The following is a 19,019-nucleotide window of genomic DNA, read 5'->3' as shown; positions in this document are numbered from 1 at the left end:
TAATTTTGTGCCATTCCAGTGAGTTATCGTTTGTGGTGCTTGGTCCTTGAAGGGGTCTAGCAGCTAATGCAGGTTAAGTGGAAAAGCACTTGTTTACACGATTGGTGGTTACGGCAACATAAATATTTAGAAAGCACTGGTATTCCAAGCCATTTTAGTCGGAAAGCTGAGCTTCTTTGTTAATAATTCAATTAATGTGTGAGTACTCTGTTAAATCCTGGCAAATTGGCTTTTCATGTCATCCCATTTTGTGTTTAATCCGCTGGCCTTTTCTAAACGCTGACAAGAAGGAGCTTATTCCGCCTGCAAATGCAGATGTTGCTGATGTTGAAGCGACAAAACAAAAGCTGTCAACAACAAGTTGCCGGACAAAAGGCGCCGCTGTCCGCTGCACATGCTCCGTCTCTGGGCTTTTGTGTGGGTCCTGCAATCCAGCCACCAGGCCAGCCGGCAGTTCAGCATTCCAGCCATCCGACAATCCGACCATCCGACAATCCAACAATCCGACAATCCGGCATTGGCCAAAACGGCAAACTAGCAGCCGGGCAGGCAGGAGAACAATCGCCCGGACTTGTATGGGAACTCTTGACAAATAGCGCCTGGTTGGTCGCAGCTGGTGGCGCATTCCCCCGGACAGATGTTCCTGTCACTCCGTCCGTGTCCCGTATCCGTGTCCGTGCCTGTGTCTGTTTCTGTATCTGTGCCTGAAGCCGTGTCTCTATGTGAGTGCAGCGTGGCGCTCATAAAACTAAATTTCTAAACAATCTGCGTTTGGCAATCTTATGCGCTGCGCAACTTTATTGAAATGTTTGGCAGTTTTTCGTGTCCTACTCAATTTGTGTCAAGCAGCAGCGTCAGAGTCGACCAGGGCGAGAGGGACGACGGCTGTCTGTGTTGCAATTTTGATTTTCCAATTTTCCGTAGCATACTTTTTTGGGCCAGACACTCATGTGCATGTAAAGAGCAAATTTGTCCTGTTTGTGCCGGAAAAAATGTGGCATGAGCCCCGTAATGACGAGTCGAGACAATTTTCATTATAAACGGACCGATTTCCCCAGCGTTCGGCAATCAGATTGAGATTGAAATTCAATTGGATCATAATTCAAATTTGCCACCAAAGTAGCCCCCGGGATTTGGGCCCCGAAGCGTGAAGGGAGCAGGCCAATAACCAGAACTTTTCGCCTGTGATGCGATGCGAAATCGAAGATAAATAAAAGCCTCGAATAAGGAATAATAATCCCCCATCCCTCCCAAATAGAATGGCACAAAAAGGGAAAGCAGCAGGGCGTGGACTAGATAAGGAGAGGGCCAGGCATTCGACCAAAGTAAACATTTGTACATAATATAAATCGTTTCGGGGGTCCGTTTCGTTATCGGGCAACTGTTTCTCATTTATACATCATAAGCAGTTTGCAAGGGGCGTTCTGGGGCGTGCTCCTCGGGTGCAAAAATATGTTTTTCTCCGTGCCGGGCTCAGTCATAAGATTCTGTTATCTGTAATCGGGGCTGGCCCATTATTCGCACATGAATAAGGCATTTGTGTTTGTATTTCTGCTTGTATTTTTGTTCGGGGGTTTATGAATCAATATTCCAGATGGGAAGTCCAAACAAAAGTGTGCATCGGGAGGGGAACGGAGGCTGCTTTTAATTGTCGGCACAGCGACTAAGTGATTGTCGCATGGCCATTGTCTTGGGGCAGGTTTACTGGGGCAGGTTGTGGTTATCGTTATTTATACTATTCCTGCTGCAACTGTGCAAACATGGCTGGTGGCTGACGGCAAACAGCAAACAGCAAATAGCAAGTGACAGGTTGCAAGTGGCAAATGGCAGAGCAAACGACAATTAATTCGACCGATGGCCGCATCTAAGTCGACTTTCGACAAATGGAAAACATTTGAAAAAGCAAACGCTGAGTCAGTTCATCAACAGAAGCGAAAACTAAGCTGAATCTGAGTCCGAAACAAGAATAGAAATGGCAACAGAGGACAGGACTTGGAATAGAAATTGAAATGGAAGCAGAAACACACAGAAATCACTGAAAGGGGAAACCAAACAACGAAATGGAAGCAAACAAAATACACAAAGCTCGCAGCAGCAAGCAGAAAACAAAAGCATGAGTTGGCATCTGCCAAATGGACAGGAATTTATAAATTAAACCAAAACAATGAGCAAAGATTAACAACAGTTAACAGGGACACACGCCACGTAGAAACTCACGTTGCGACAACAATGGCGGCGATAGTTTGTTTTTCCCGAATATTTGTTTCTCCGCTGCACTGCCCGAAACTAGAAGATGCTAGGACCAAAAAGGACACTCCAACCTCCAACAAATTCTCTCAGTGCCATAGTAAAATGTAGGCGAGTCCTGTAGATGGCGGCGACTTTCGGCGATGGCGGCGACTGTAAATGTGACGGCAACAATTACGCCGATAGGAGTAGCGGGAAAAGCAAACACACACACACAAGCCCAGACCCAGACACACACAATCACAAACACCCATGCAGACGTGTGCTTTGTTGCCATAACGGAAATGGACGCCATGTCGGTTGTTTGAGGAAATGTTCGTGTAACTGTAACTGTAACGGCAGCCCCGAGAAATTGTGTTTGTGCTTCGCCCCACGATGGGCCTGCAGGTCCATATATGCGGTCTATTAGTTGGGCGGCCCGGGACGCTTTAAAAATTATATTTGATTGAAGCGAGGAAGAGCCGATTGAATGCCATTGTTAACTAGGCCAATTACTTTCCCGTCCGCTCCTGTCCGCTTTCAAATGCAAAGTTAATGGGACTCTGATGGCGAATTATGGGAGGCACAAGGCATTTAATTAAAAGTTGTTGTTTAGCTTGTGATTTCAGAATCAGAATCTGAGTCGGCCAATGAAATAACACGCATTCCCATCCCATCAACTAACTCCCTGTTTCACGTCCCAGGACCTCAATCTGCCCACTCCGGACGCATTGACAGCTCCTGGTGTAAGCCGAGTAACCGAGCCCCCGACAAATATATGTCTTTCCGGATCTCCGAGCCCACTCACTGCTTACTCACTATTCATATGCAGTCCGGCCCTTGTGATATGAGAGTGTGTCTGCCGGTTTGTTTGGCTGTTTGTTTGCTGAACGAGTGGGCGTGTGAATGCAGGCGGGGGCGTTGGCGTAAATGAATGATCCCAGTCGAGTCGAACTGAGCCGACCTCTACACAGAGAGAATACCCCGAGGTTATGCAAAATGGTATGATACTTTGATGGCCAACATGGCGTATATGTAATATTTAGAATAGAATATAGAATAACAGGAGTAGTAGTAACTAAACAAATGACTGTTACCAACTTTTTGATTAAAAATTTATTAAATTCTAAACTTTATAAAAAAAGCTGAAATTTTCCCCTAAAATCTAAACCTTAAACCTTGAAACGACTTCGATCTTTGATCCCATTAGTTTCTCTGCATGACTTGAACCCGGCGCCATGGCATCGCTTCTGTGCACGCATGGCTGCCGGAGCACTTGCCACGCCCCCTCCCCCAACTGTACGCCCCTCTTGAATGCCGAGTGTGCTCGCCATGCATGCGTATGAGTAACGAGAGTGAGAGTGGGGGCGGCTGGGAGTGGGTGGCTGGCATGCCGGCGTGTTAGTGGCAGTTGTGGCGGCGGTCGAGAGCCCTGCTCTTCAAGTGTTTGATGTATTACAAAATACGTATTACGTATACGCAGTGTAGCCGCTGCCTACAATTGCAATGCCAAGTGTCGGTTAGGTTAGGTGCTCTTCCCTCTCTGGCTCTTAGTTAGGATGACTAAGCGCTTACACGGAAGTGAGTTCTTGTTCATCTTGTTCAGTAATTTGGCAATGAATATTTACAAGCCGGCTTAAAGTTGCATGCCCAAAGCCCCACTTGCCAAAGTCTGATGAATACATGAATTCTGCTGCATAAACTTTGCCTATTTAAGTTTAGAGCATTATAATAATAACGCACAAAGTTGGCTTTGTCTCGGTTTGCTCCCAGCATATTGATAGTAAGTGCCGCATATGTGTTCCGCCCGATATTGGACGATACTAGGGGGCCTCTCGCACTTTCACTTTCGCCCGGCCAACCTCCCGCCTCTGCACCAGAGAAAAATGCCGTAAGTGGCCATTTATTTACATATTTTGCTTTGAGTGGCACTCTTCAAAGTTGGCCCTCCTCGGCTGTTGTTCTTGCAGTGTGTTTGTTGCTGTCGCTGCTTTATGGTTATTGTGTTGCCAGAGACCGGCACCGGGCCACTGCTGCCGGGGCACTCTGCGTCATTTCAGGCAATTTATGAGCTTATTGAACGGCTAGAGCGGCGCTTGTGTGCCTTTAATTGGCACTTCTTGGCGCATGTCATCAGCTGCTGTTAATGTTAACAGTAATTGGGCCCGAACCCATTCCCATTCCCACCTCCACTCCAGCCTCCACTTCCATGCAAAATGAATGCAAATAATCGCTGGCAGGCCGAGCAGTGTATTAGGAGGTCGGCTGGCGTCGCTATAATTGCAACTCGATTTGCATAAACACTGCTGCCAGCCGTCTGCCGCCGCCTGAGAAAAGCAACCTCCACGGCATCTGCCTGCCACACGGACCCTTTAAATGGGCGGCGTGTGGCCAATTAACGCAAATTGCGAATGCGAATTCAAATGCGAATGCAGAACGTTGTTTTTGTACTGCTGCCTGCTTGTAGTTGTGTGCGAGGTCTGAATTATTGCCTTCCTACGCGTCTGTTTGGCTTAGATAACGGGCTCTGGCTCTGCATCCCAAGCGGCGCCAAAGAGAAACAACTTCCTGTCGCCGTGGCGGCCCACACTGCGTATGAGCAACTTGATTAGCGTCAATTAGTTGCCAAAAAGCCGCGAATTAGCTCATTTCAGCTGTGAATAATTTCAATACCAGCTGCGAGTGAGTTCTTAATCCTTAAGTAGCTCTATTTTAAGCATGTATGAGAGATAATGTAGTTTCATTTAATTAGAAACACTTGGGAAGCCCGACTATTCCGGAGGCTTAAACAGAAATCATCTGAATAGTCTTAGATCTCATTAATCTCTCGAATCTTAATAGGCTTCAAATTAATTTGGATTATAAGGCTATAAAATACCTATTAAATGAAACGCTCAAATATGCCAATAAAAAACTAAAAAGCCATAATGACTCGATTGTGGCGCCATAAAAAAAGAGTGATAAAATTTATCTTAGAAATTAAGCCATTCTTTAGAAACGGTACTCCCCTTTGGCCAACTGACAATTCTCAGGCGAGGCGATTAAAATTCGATAATAAAGCCGGCATAGAGGAAGGAAAAGGAATCCTTTCAAAAGGAACTTTTCCGCTTTGCTATCTCGCCTGTCGGCGCCCGCACAAAAGTTCTTAATCAAAATAACTTAATGATTATATTTGCTTGCAATTCCACAGTTGCTCACTCTTTTTCTCTTTCTTCTCCTCCGCAGGACATCCCCCCGGCTGCCCCCTCGGCACTCAACTAAGCCGGACCCCGGCCAACTCAAACTCAAACTGAAACTCAAACCAAACCCGACCAATTCGACGCCGACGCCAATTTTAACTACAGTCGTCGGTGGCGCCAGCAGCGAATAGCGAATAATTGAATCATAAAGGACGAGGACGGGCCACCGATTCGGAGCCAGAGCAGGAGCCGGAGCAGGAGCAGGGGCAGGAGCAGCGAGCCAGGATCAACAAAGCCGAGCAAATAATTGCTGTATAGAACGCGAAACGTGGTCCAGCGTGCTCCGCCCATTTCGGCGTATCCGGCAGGAGGATTGAAAAGGCGGCTGGAGGCAGGAGGCAGGCGGGCAGCTGCAGGGAAATGACAGCCGTCCTGCTTTAATTAAAGGCGCCTCTTTTTCGGGAGGAGGCGTGGCGCGTGCTCAGTGCAATAAAAGGAGCAAATTGAAACGCAATGTGGCTGTGGATGCCGCGGACCGTGGACAACGCAACAAAGTGGACGAAATTGCTTTTGGAAGAACACGAGAGCACGAGAGGGGCAGGCATTAATTTTGATTAAGCTCACCTGGAGCCTTCGCATTGTATTAGCCCTAAAAGTTGGGGCTACGTGCAGCAATTTGTTGCAAACTTTAGGCCCTTCGAGGAGATCCTTTGCGGTGGTGTGCATGAAATTCCAGCCGGAAAATAGCAAACAGGAGCTGAAGCAGAAGCAGAAGCAGAAGGCATCTTGTGGTAGTCGGTTTTGCGTGCCGCAGGCATTGCAACAGCTACACATGAACACGTCCCTGTGACAGGAGGAGAGCGAGGAGTGAGGAGAGCGAGAGCGAGAGGGGGCATAGGACCCTGTCAGGGGACCCGAGGAAAACGGCATAATTTCGTCAACTGCAGCCGGGTGAACTGTCGCCTGCAAAACAGCATTCAACCCACCATCACATCACCAGACCACCACCACCACCACTAGCACCTCCACCCAAAGGACACCCCCACAACAGCCACCCAGACTTGCCAGCCAACACATCAGCAGCAGCCCCGTCATCGCTGTCACAGTCAGCACTGTCAAGGAGAAGGCACAGAGGAAGAAACCCGAGCAAGAAACAGGACCCAACCCTGGGCGAACACTCCCAACCGAAGCACCAGCCCACTCCCCAGGACCGCCCCGATGAATCTGCTGTGCTGCTGTTGTTGCAGTAACATGGCACCAAACCAGCGCGTCACACGCAAATGGGAACTGTTTGCCGGACGCAATAAATTCTACTGCGATGGATTGCTAATGTCCGCACCCCACACGGGCGTCTTCTACTTGACGTGCATCCTGATCACCGGCACCAGTGCGCTCTTCTTTGCCTTCGAGTGAGTATGAGTCCTGTTGTCATTATCCTCCATTTGTCCAAAGTGCACTGACAAAAAGAGACAGGTTAAAGGGTTGTCCTTAATCCTTTGTGTCGTTTAGTTTCTATTCGGATTGTTGGAACTAATTAGAGTTGATTTCTTAACCAAATGCTAATCCCAAAAGCCAAATCCTGACCAAACTGCGTCCCTTCCTTCCACCAACATTTTCTTGCCGTGTCCTTTTTCAGTTGCATTGTGCAAAATGTATACGTTGCTAATTAAGCATTGCCCGGTAACCCTTCCGGAGCACCCCGCCCAACCTGGCTCATGCTTGATTTCCAATTACGCCCACATTAATGGTCTCCTCTCTGGCTTCGGACTCCCTCTCCGGTTTCGGCGGTGCGGGTCGCGTCCGGGTACGATTTCATTCCGTCTATCCTGGCATCCTATCCTCCCATTCGTTCCATCCGTCCCAGCCCATCCGTATCCAATGGCATGTAATTATTGCTGTGCAACGTGGCGTATGCGTTATGCTTGGTCTGGCAAAGGACGCCTCCTCCGCTCAAGCTGCTGGCTGGCTGGCTACTTTTTCCCTCCAACTGGACGTCTCTCTGGCCCGAATGAGTCCCTCGAATTACGAGGCTATCCGAGGGGAGACAAATAGTTTCAGTTTTTGATTTGTCAATCTGTCCGATGGCCCTGTGGCATTCAAATATGTCCTCCGCTCTCACCAGCTCACCAGCTATCCTGCAGTGGCTGGCCACAGGAATTTAACCCCACCACCACTACGAGGGTCCTATTTAAAACAAAATTTTCATTTCGAATTTGCTCATCCGACACACATTTCCATTTCCCGATTACATGACGATTGGCTGTCATGGCCCACTTTCGGCTGTTAAACTTTGATGTCCTTTGATGGAGCAAATTTAAAGTTTTAAATAATAAATATGTAGAAACTTGTCCTGGCTCCCCCGCTCCACCTAGATGGCCCAGTTCTTTTTGGGGGAAATAAGTTGTCATAAAAAGGTTTTCTGTTTCTTCGCAAAAGAGGATTATTGAACTGACAAAAAGTGCAGTTCCTTCAATTGGAAACTGTGCGCCCCAAAGCAGCGACAGTGGAGCTTCTCCCAGTTCCCCAGAAGGTCGCCCCACACGTGCCCCCAATAATAATAATAACGTCCGCCCGATTTCGTCCGTATTGAAACTAAATAAATATCTGAGAGGCATGCTGTGGACCGTGGCGTGGGCGCTGCGTGTGTGTGGGATATGGAAAACCCACAAATGTTAAACTGGATTCAATTTAGTTGCACGTGGGCGTTGCCGAAATAACGCATACGTCACGTAGTGCAAATAGAAACGGAACAGGATGTTGGAGCTGCAGCCCATTCACCACTGCCAGCGCGATTAGACAAAATTATGCTCAACATTTTCTGCACGAAATCATTTCAGCACCACCCGAACTAGGTGGGTGGGTGGTGCTGAGTGTGTAGTTGTGCCGTTGCCACAAAGAAATTGAAATTCCCATGCCCAAGAACCATGTACGTACAGCTGGCTCCTACTGCGATCCAAATTTATTCGCCGCTGAAAAGCGGCTCCGGCGCGATTTTATTTTCATTGCTTGCTTTACATTAGCGCACAGTCGAGTGGAAGCCAGGAGGCAGGGGCCAGGACATCCTATAGGATATAGGATGCAGCAGGCAAGGCGCCCGCTATAGATGGGCATTACAATATCTGCAATGCCTTTGAGTGTTCGCACAGTTATTCCTGGAAATATTTCGCACACATCCTCCGCCATGCACAGGCCGAAATTCAGCGTTATTTTCAACAAAAATATATTCAAGAGTGCTGCTTTTTGGATGCAAAAATTCAGGGAATTCCCTGTACTTTTTAAACTCCAGAAAGGTAATCAAATCTCCTCAATTTCGGTTCTGTATTCCAGAGATTCTTTATCTGTAGGCTGCCCGGGGATGTGTGGGAAACTCAAATTGTGTTTCGTTTCGTTCGACGCTCCCCGGCAATGCAAATCGCTAAAAGGTAGCACAATGCACTCGGGGCCCGCTTTTCCCTTCCCATTTCTATTTCTATTTTCCATTTCTATGGCATTGTCAGCGATTTGCCAGCTGAATGCTGAAAAGCATTTTTTGAATGCATTCCCATTTAAGCCCTGGCTCCGGGGCCAGCCCAAGGGGAACAGGCAGGGGGAAGCGGCTTCGGTGTTGTCATGACAAATGTATTTAACTATTTTCGGTCGGTTCTGGCGACTGGTCCCCGAAATAATGATGCCTATATGCCCATCCGCCCGGCCGTCCGACCGCCGCCCAGGGACTTGTCACACATAATTGTCACTGAGCTCTTCGGGTCCTTTGTGATTTGACAGCGAGTGAAAGTTGGAAGCTGAATGCAGGATGGATGCTCCGGCTATTCACAAATCGCTGGCACGCATCGGGCATTAAGTAACAATGCCGGCCGGGGCCTCCCTCGCCGCTGACAGCCCTCTGGGACTTGCATTCATGCGGGGGACTGGGAGGTCCGAGCACCCACATTTGGGGCACTGCCAAATCACAGGGGACGTTTGCAGCTCACCATGCGACCATGCATGCGGGATCCATGGCGAGCCCTTGATGTGGGGAATTAGGTCTCAATCGCAGTCAAGTACGGGGCGCTAAGTCGCTAATTGCAAGCCCATGAATCGAAAGTGTAGTGGGACTTATTCACACAAAGTTAGGTCAACCATTTCATTAGGAAACAGTAACTTATTGGAAACAGTATGGAAACGAAATCAAGGCAAGATGTTGCCAGAATGACAGAACCCATTATATTAATGATGTCCCCTCCCTCTATTTCAGCTGCCCATTCCTGGCGGAGCGCATCAATCCGGTCATTCCCATTGTGGGAGCGATTCTCTACTTCTTCACCATGAGTTCCTTGCTGCGCACAACCTTCACGGATCCCGGCGTCATACCGCGAGCCTCCAACGACGAGGCCGCCTATATCGAAAAGCAAATTGGTACGTTATCCTTGCAGGCCCTGGTCCACTTCCATTTCCACTGGCACACCCGAAAGGAAAAGGGAAAGGAAATGTGGCCAAGGTCGCTGCCTGTTGCCTGAGAACGCGAATATCCTTCTCGTTCTCATTTGGCTCCTCTGCGTGATGCCACACCCCCAGACAAACAGCCGCCCCCGCAAACACACAGCCACACCAGCCATTCGTATATATTTGTTTTCACTTCATTAAGTTTGTGTGTGGCTGGGTAGCTCGGTGGGTCGGCGGTTGGGTGGCTCCGGGTGGTGGGAAAACGCTGAGGAACACGTAACGTAAAAAGTAATGAGCGTGCCATGGCATAGAATGAAAAAGAAAGTATAGAATAAAATGCGCTGGCGAAAAAAATTTCATATCCGCATAAAAATCATCAAAGCGAACGCTCACTAATGAGTTGCTGTTGTTGCCTTTGTATAAAATATTTAAAATGAGAAAACTTTTGCTCTCTCCCTCCTCCGCCATGTCAACAACGCTGCCGCCATCGTCCTGTCGATCCTGCTAATGCCGATGCTGATGCTGCACTTCCTCTGCGGCTCATGTGGCTCCTGTGGCTACTGCGGCTCTGGTTTCAACTCAACAGAGGTGCCAAACTCGCTGAACAGCCCCACATATCGACCGCCGCCGAGGACCAAGGAGGTCCTCGTCAAAGGACAGACGGTCAAGCTGAAATACTGCTTCACGTGCAAAATCTTCCGGCCGCCGAGGGCCTCGCACTGCAGTCTGTGCGACAACTGCGTGGACCGATTCGATCACCACTGTCCCTGGGTGAGTATCCTGGCCGGGTTCGGGTCCTTGACTGCGAGGAGGCGGCACCTCGTTAGCGCAATTTTAATCACTTCCCAACAGTCACTCGGTGGCATGTCCCCAATGCCCATCACCCATCCAGCCATCCATCCATCCATCCAACCATCCTCCAAAGTGGATGACATTGAGCCGAGCGCACCGCATTAGGCGGAGGCGGCGGCGGAAAGTGGGCCACAAAAACCAAACTTGCAACCTGCCGCCTGTAGCTTGCAGCTTGTTGGGCGAGCTGACTTTAACCCAATTCCAGCGGCAACCGCTGAGGTTGCTAATTTTTTAGCAAAAATAATTTCAGCCCAGCCAGCCGCACGTCACGTTCAAAAAAGCGCACTCGGACTCCCAGCAATCCTTTTCCCTTTCCCGGCTTTCTATATTTTTTCCACTTTTTTTTTATTTTTCGAAGAGAGGATTCCCCTCGAGCCACGCGCTGATGCAACAAGAAAAGGCAGCACCAGGACTGAAAAACACTATACTGACACATACTCTTATCCTGGCCGGATCTTTGGCTTAGGAGTCATTTTAGGCTTAACTAATCACTGACATCCTGCAGATGGTTAGACTATAAGAGGGTCAACTAACTTGGAATATATTCTATACTAGAGCCTATACGAAAACTGGAGTGATAACTTCCTCTGAACATAAAAACATAGAGCATTATCCTCGCTGCCTAGTCATCAAGAAAGTCGCCTCCTTTCAGTGGTACTGTCATGCCTTTGCCATCGTCCTTTTTCATTTACTTGAGCTTGGCCGTAATTTAAACCCCGAAGGAGCGAAAGCACCACCCAATCTCAGCTGGCGGCTTCAAGGTCGTCTTGGTCCTTATTTTTTTTGACTGCTCGGGCGGTTTTGAAAGGGTTTTTGGATGGTGGGCGGAATGAAGGCATTTTGGGGTCGTTATGTCCGTGTTGCCACACATTGGGTGGAAATGCAATTAACCTTATTATGTTAGGGGGGAACAAAGATTTGTTAACTGACTTTATTTCCGGGCTGGCTTCCTCCTTTATGGTCACATAAAGGCGTTAACGACTGTCTCTCTTTTCACTTGCAGGTGGGAAACTGCGTGGGAAAGCGGAACTATCGGTTCTTTTATTTGTTTCTAGTCTCATTGGCATTTTTAGCTGTATTTATATTCTCGTGCTCTGTGACGCATTTAGTTTTATGTGAGTAGAGCGCCAAGTGCCCCAAATCTGTCTAGGATGAGTTATAGCTTTCTTGTCTTCCTTTTTGTGCCGCCCACACCGCCCACCCCCAGTGATGAAAACCGAGCAGGAGGTCTTCGAAGTAATCAAGAAGGCGCCCTTCACTGTGATTGTTGTGTTTATTTGCTTCTTCTCGATATGGTCCGTGATCGGCCTGGCCGGCTTCCACACCTATCTGACGACGAGCGATCAGACAACCAACGAGGATGTGAGTATATGGATTATAAGATGGCATGAGAAGTAATACCTTCCATTCCGGCGAGACTTCCGTACTTCGATTGTCTAGAAATCTAGACCACTGTTCTAGTAATCCTCTTTCTCTCCTGAACAGCTCAAGGGATCCTTCTCCTCCAAAGGCGGTCCCCGCACCCAGAATCCCTATTCGCGGGGCAACATCTGCCTGAACTGCTGTCACATCCTGTGCGGACCCATGACACCCTCGCTGATCGACAGGTGAGTAGCTTGAGAGTCCCAAGAGGCCAGACCAAAAGTATCTATCGGATTCTCTGCAGACGCGGCATCGCCACCGACGAGTTCATCCAGCAGATGCAGCACCAGTCGAGCCCGCGGCACGCCCTGAGCGACGTGCTGAGTGCCTCGCACATGGTCACCACCTCGCAGCCCATGATGGGCGGCGGGGCGGGTGGGATCGGGGGTGCCGGCGGAGGCATCAGCATCGGGGGCGCGGAGCTGAAGCCGCGCTTCTACGACGAGGTAAGTCGCCGAGTCCCGAGAGCCACACCGACCTAACCCAAGCGCACCCTTTCACCTCAAAAGAAATCTAAATGTCTGGGCACTCTGCTTGCTTGATCTCCTTATTAATCGAATCTCTTACGATCTTACGATGAACTTTTGTGCACATCATTTTGACATATCTGTATTTTCAATTTCTTCTTTTTGTGTTCTATGCAATGTTCTTTTTGGTAACTACTACTACTACTACTCCAACTACTACAACAATACACAACACCACAATCACACGAACCACGAAACCAACGACCAGTCCAATCCCTCCTCCTCGACAATGGAGGGCAATGGAGGTGCCGCCAACGGCCATGGGAACGGCTTCGAGCATCCGCCGCCCAGCTACGACCTCGTCCAAAACGGTAAGTCCCGCAAGCAGCACCAGCAGCGCTGCTCCCTCCAGACCCTGCTGCCCGCCAGCGCCCAGCACCAGTTCAAGGCCAACAAGCACAAGCAGCTCAAGCAGCACCACCATCTCAAGCAGCAGCTGGTGGCCGCCGAGCTGCAAATGCAGCAGCAGCAGCACGAGGGGTCCGGCGTGGGGCCGCACTCCCCCTCGCTGCTCCGCTCGCCGGCCACCTCCTCCTCCTACCGGCTGAACCTGAAGCGCTCGCTGCACCTGCCGCTGACGCCGTCGTACGACGATGTGCGCCACTCGCCGCTGCCGCTACTGCACCACCACGTGCACGCCCAGCAGACCACCGCCATTGGCAGCGTGGCAGCAGCCGCAGCGGCCGTGGCTTCCGGCGCCAGTGGGGGCGGCGGCGGAGGAGGAGGGTCCTCCTCGTCCACGACAGCACCCACTTCGGTGTCCGCCTCCTTAGCAACGGCTCCCCCGCCGCTGGCGCCGCGACGACCGTCGACGCTGCAGCTGCAGGGCAGCGGAGCCGTCTCGGCCAGCAACAGCACTCTGACCACCATCCACACCTCGGCGCCCCAGCCGCCGGCACCCACGGACTTCAAGTACTACTCCCCGCAACGCAGCACGGACTCCAACCTGATGCGCAACTACCCGTTCCCGAAGCAGGGGCGCGCCATGCGCCGCCAGTCGACCCAGTCGGTGGACTCGCAGAAGGTCAACATCGCCGGCTACCAGCCGCTGCCCATGCGGAAGCCCTACAAGCACCAGGAGGTGATGTTCGAGCTGAAGTCTCCGACCAACCGGCTCACCATTCGCGAGTGCGACTTTGGCGGTGGCGGTGAACCCTGCGACGACGATCAGTCGATCAAGGACAGCCAGATCTTTCGTGTTAGTAAACGAAATCTTTATATGAATCACCGGTCGCCGTGGAAGGAGCGCGACCGCTACTCGAATCTCTACGAGTACTCGTTCAACATCGATCTCAATTCGATCATCGAGGATGCGGCGGGCAGCGACTCGTCATAGTACGCAGTCCGTAGCCGTAGCTCTGTCCGTAGCTCTGGGAGCCGCCGTCTGCTCCGTTTCCGTTTCCTGTTACTCCTCGATGGGTTGTTAGGCGCTGTACATAAGGTGGGGCTTCAGCCAGCCCATTTCCTACTGCTTCCAAGCTTCTGCTAAGGCAAGGATTTGATTTAGGACCTCTGCTCCGAGGAAGTCCCATTAAAATTGTTTCAATTCTACTATCCGAGTTTAGGACTTGCCTTACAATCAGGGCTGCAAAAGCTGTTTGAATTGAACCTATATTCAGTGGTTCGGAATGTGTTTTTAATCATTTCAAAAGCAATTAATTTACTTTATCGGACGCTTAATCTAGGCCAATTAGAATAATTATTGTTGTGCGAATTGGTGAAATTTAGCATATAGAATCGATTGTGTGCAGTGTGGCATTTAAAATCGGGATAACAATTGCTTCTCTGTTCAGTTGAGCCTGTAACCCAGAAACCTGGAACCCAAAATATTGGCTTTTGCGAACAACTGGAGAACAACGAAAAGTTTGCAGCCTTGATTCTAACTTTGAGGGAATCTATCACAGTCTGATTGAGGCACTTGGCTTCCACGCTTAGGTGATGCGCTTAGATGTTAGTTGGAAAGTAACTGCTATTTGGAATTTATGTTTGCACCCGTTTGTAGATGTCGAAATTGTATAATTTTTGTTTGAATGTTTGCCCCAGCCCCTGCTCCAGCCCCTGCCCCTGCCCCTGCCCACCTGAACTTGCCCCAAAAAAAACTTGGTTCATAGAAACTTTTGCGTTTATATAGCACCTGTTTCCCAGGCTAGGTGCGCCGGATCTCTTCTGCTGCCAAGGCAGGCATTCCGATCGCTTGCCAACGGCAACAGGGGAGCCTCGGCGCCGGGGCCGTTAAGTAACCCATGTATATGTGTATCCACCTTGGTCTACGTCCCAGCGCCGCCACCTCCAAAAAGTGAACCAACCGACTAACCAACCAAGCAACCTACTAACCAGAAACCAAAAACCAAAAACCAGTAACCAGTAAACCAACATCCCCAACCAAGCATGTTGTTTGATCTTTTCGCCTCGTAGTAGTACGCTTAAGTTTTCCGTTGTTACTTTCTGTTGGGGAATCCTGTGAGATTCCCTCCGGCTGAGTGGCCTCTGAAGATCGCAGTCACTTGGAGATTTAGTTGGGAATTGTTTTGTCAGCCGGAAGGTTTCAGCCGAACCGAGCTACATAGATTAGAAGCAATTAGAGATCACGGGAAATTAGCAAACACTTAATGAGCCAAAGTAACTGCCATTTATCAAAGCAACATTTTGTTAGGACTTTTTTCATTTTTACAATGAAAATTTAAATTAAAATTAAATGTAAACGTAAAACCAAACATGATGCAATTCAATAAGAATTTGATAAACTTTGTATCGGTGTTAAGGAGTCGTTTTTAACTACTAAACGGAATACATAAAATATTGTTGCAATATTGAATCTATAAGGATCGAATACAGAACACAGAATTCAGAATATGTCTTAACCGTGGAATATTGGAACATTGCCAAGTGACTGCTGCAAATAATTAGCAATAAATGAATGCGTTATTGAAATTGAAACGAAATTGAATATTTATACCTAGTTGTAATAGTTGAAGAACAAAACCGAACAAACATTTCTCAGACAGAAGACGGAAGATGGAAGATTTTTGGGGGGAGGTGAAAATCGTGAAGCGTATTAGGTAATAAGCCAGCTTAAAGAATATCCAAGGCTTTAAATCTTGAGCATTAACAATATTATGAGTTCCTTTTATGGTTAAATTGCATTGGCGCGAGGTTATTGAATAGGTAGTTGAAAGTATACATTATATATTATATATATGAACATGTAAGCGAGTGTTAAGCAAAGATGCAAAAGCAATTTATATACTTATATATACACAATATGTATGGTTAAATGTTGGGCAATAAAGTGTACTCTAGCGTATGTTCAAAATTGATCTGATCTGTATGAGAATGTTAGGGGATCGTCATCAGATCTGTAACTGTAATATGTAAGAACTAACCCGATGTTTCAGGCAGGGCGCGAGACCTACTTGCGTTCGCGATCCTGGACTATTATTGGAATCATTCAAATATATGCATAACCCCGAACCACCACCCCGAACACACTTGCCGCCACGGCAAGGAGGCCCAAGGGCTAGAAGCTTCTTCCGCCCACTTTTAGTTTGATTTTGCCCCGATTTAGACCTACAACCTCTTGATTTATCGCACACTAATGTGAAACTCTTTCTATATCTTTCAACTGACTGTGTGGAAAACTAACAAAACACATACGAACACAACCCCTTTGCGAAACTAACTAAACCACAAACTCAAAAATGACCAAAACTAAACTGCAATTGAGCGAAAGTTGTCGAGGGCCGCTTAAGACTAGAGTAAAAATGCATTTTAAGCCTTAATTGGGTGAGTTCTCTCTCTCGTAATGCCAAAACATTTTATTGTTGTATATTGTACACGAAATAACCGAAATACCCAGAAATTAGACCAACGCTTTGGAGTTTTCATTTGAGTTTACACGAGCTTATGATTGAGTAGCTGCCAAATATCCTTATTTTGCCCATCAAAAGAAAAACAAACACACTCCCACCCAATGAACACACACCCCAACGACATCGTTTAATATGGTATTTAGCTATTTTTTATTGGCAACCATCTTCTACTAATTGTGATCACGACACTTTGAAAGCATGCTTTAAATTGTTCAATTGGCACCCGACACCGAATTCCATTAATTACCGTCTATTTTGGGTCTTTATTTTGTCAGCCGGCCGCTCCGGCTGTTATTGTTGCTTTATTGGTTTAAGAGCTTAACTGATGAGTTTCCAATTAAGTTGATTTCCCCCATACCCATACCCATGCCCATCGGAACATCCCATACCCATAGCCACCCATGTCCGGAAGGAGCTGGACATGCAGCGATGTTAGCGATTCAATTACACGTGTATGTGTCCGAAGCGACAAGCCTACTTTTAATTAAATTACAGATTTAATTTGCGCCCTCTTTTCCAGCATTTGTTTATTAATTTGCATATTCAGATAGTTTTTATTTCATTCAACCACCGAACAGCCAAACTCAAACAAAAACAAAACGAAAACGAATCATCAAAGCGAGCATTCCAACCACAAGATAGAAATGCTCCAAATTGAAATTCGAATTTTAAATTAGTTGGCAAATTTGTTGTAATGAGCAGTTGAATAATTTACATTGCATTAATTAAACATACAGCAAACCGAATTCACTGCAATCCACTAATCCGCCTCTCTCTCCTCGCACAGGTAATTCCAATAGTCTAGCTCAGCTGGTGGACAACGAGATCCCCCTGGCCCAGATGGACATTCCGGCGTACACCCAGCAGACGGCCACCCAGGCGCGCCAGTACCGCCACCATCGCCACCACAAACAGCGCCAGGAGCAGAGCTACGAGAACCAGCTGGTCACGGCCAGCAGCGAGGACGAGCTGGACGACCCGGACGTGGTCGTGGTGGGCAGTCCGGAAGTGGTGGCCGCCGTGGCCGCGATTGCCTCCAGCAAGGCCCGCGAAATGCGTAACCGCAGCGGAAGCTACAGCAACCTCTTCGACGCGGACTTCGAGGCGGCGCTGGTCAACAGCAGTGCCCCAGTGGCCGGAGAGGGTGCGGCCACCTCCAACGGCAACGGCAAACCCTCCGCCGGGGCAGCCCTGCTGGCGGCTGCCATTTCCGGGAAAACGGAGAGCATGTACATCAATGTGCCGGCTCCCCCGGCAGATGCCAATCTCCATGTCTACTCCAACGTCATTGACGAACGACAGCAGCAGCAGAACCAGCAGCGGGATCCGGCCAACAATGTCCTGTCGTCCACGCTCCTCTGCGACGATCTCGATCTGGACGATCCGGTGAGCGCCTCCTTCGTGGCCTCCACCCACGCCCAGCGGAAGTCGCACGGCGACGGAGCCGAGCAGGTGAAGTCGGCGGAGAGGCTGCGGATGCTGCACGACACCACCATGATAGACACCGCCCTGGACCTGGACAGCCTGGACGGGAGCAGTATGGGCAACAACTCGCAGTCGTGCCTGGTGAAGGGCGGCAAGCCGGGCTCCACGTCCTCGAACCTACCCATAGTCTGAGCGGTCCTGTACATATGTAGGAGTAGATATAAATGTAATCCTTTCGAGCGTAGGCTTTTATTTCTCCCGGACTGTTTTTACCCGCTATCCGTTTATTTCCGTGCGGTGAGGAGGTGGATCGGGGTGGTAAACCTATCAGCAGGCAGATAAAATATTACCTTAACGCGTTGCGCATTCAAATCAGATAGAAAGATATAAAATTATAAATATATATATATATGTAGATGGTAATAACTAAAGCATTTACGTATATATGTGTACACATGTATTATACAAATGTGGTGAACAATGTTAACAATTTAATGGCATTAAATCGAGGACAAAATATAAAATGAATAGAGAGGCACAGGAGGTAGAGGAGCCAAGCGAAGCGACAAATACTATGGAGATGAGAACTGTTTATACAAAACACATGGGCGACGCGAACATACATATAAATAAGTTATAAGTTGTATGGTTAGTTATAGTGTATAATTTTTGTATTTAAGTTTTTACAACAGCGAAGCGTGTGTTCCGTTTCCGTTGTTCAGAGTTTAATCATTAAACTTTAATGTAACAGTTCGCAAAACAAAGAGAGCCAACTAGAAATATCCTGCAATATACGTGAAGTTGAAAATGGAAAATAATTGAATTAGGCAAATGCTAAATGAACGGAAATGTTAACAGCATACGAGTTAAAGGAAAGCAACAATGTGGTGTATTAAATGTTCATAAATCTAACGTTAAGTGTATTTTCAAGGTGTAAAATGTTATATGACATCAATTAAAACGAGTTCGAGATTTCAACAAGCTCCAATTGCATGCAAAGAGCAAAAATGTTAAGCGTATGTTATGCGAAACTAACAAAACTACAATTATACAAAGAATAAAGATTTATAAATAGAGACGCAAGGTGGGACATGTTT

At 48.1% G+C, this 19,019-nt stretch overlaps 1 protein-coding gene across 8 annotated transcripts in view; it reads left to right on the top strand.

Moving 5' to 3' along the window:
• The window catches only part of LOC6507619 (palmitoyltransferase app), a 51,692-nt gene extending 32,687 nt beyond the window's left edge, over positions 1-19,005 (top strand). For 5 of the 8 annotated variants that reach the window (XM_044714818.1, XM_044714816.1, XM_044714817.1 and 2 more), the window contains exons 4-11: positions 5,452-6,814; positions 9,640-9,800; positions 10,414-10,598; positions 11,683-11,794; positions 11,887-12,041; positions 12,165-12,286; positions 12,346-12,547; positions 12,837-16,411. In XM_044714818.1, the coding sequence (XP_044570753.1) occupies positions 6,624-6,814; positions 9,640-9,800; positions 10,414-10,598; positions 11,683-11,794; positions 11,887-12,041; positions 12,165-12,286; positions 12,346-12,547; positions 12,837-13,964 (2,256 nt within the window). In that variant the 5' untranslated portion in view covers positions 5,452-6,623 and the 3' untranslated portion in view covers positions 13,965-16,411. Of the gene's footprint in view, positions 1-5,451; positions 6,815-9,639; positions 9,801-10,413; positions 10,599-11,682; positions 11,795-11,886; positions 12,042-12,164; positions 12,287-12,345; positions 12,548-12,836; positions 16,412-17,284 lie in introns of those variants that run through there. The other 3 variants (XM_014909876.3, XM_014909875.3, XM_044714820.1) reach the window with 3 other exon arrangements.
• Positions 19,006-19,019: the final 14 nt, after the last annotated feature.

The sequence above is a fragment of the Drosophila ananassae genome, chromosome 2R, assembly GCF_017639315.1.
Source record: "Drosophila ananassae strain 14024-0371.13 chromosome 2R, ASM1763931v2, whole genome shotgun sequence".
NCBI classification, from domain to species: Eukaryota; Metazoa; Arthropoda; class Insecta; order Diptera; family Drosophilidae; genus Drosophila; species Drosophila ananassae.
This window is presented reverse-complemented; position numbering and strand designations above follow the sequence as displayed.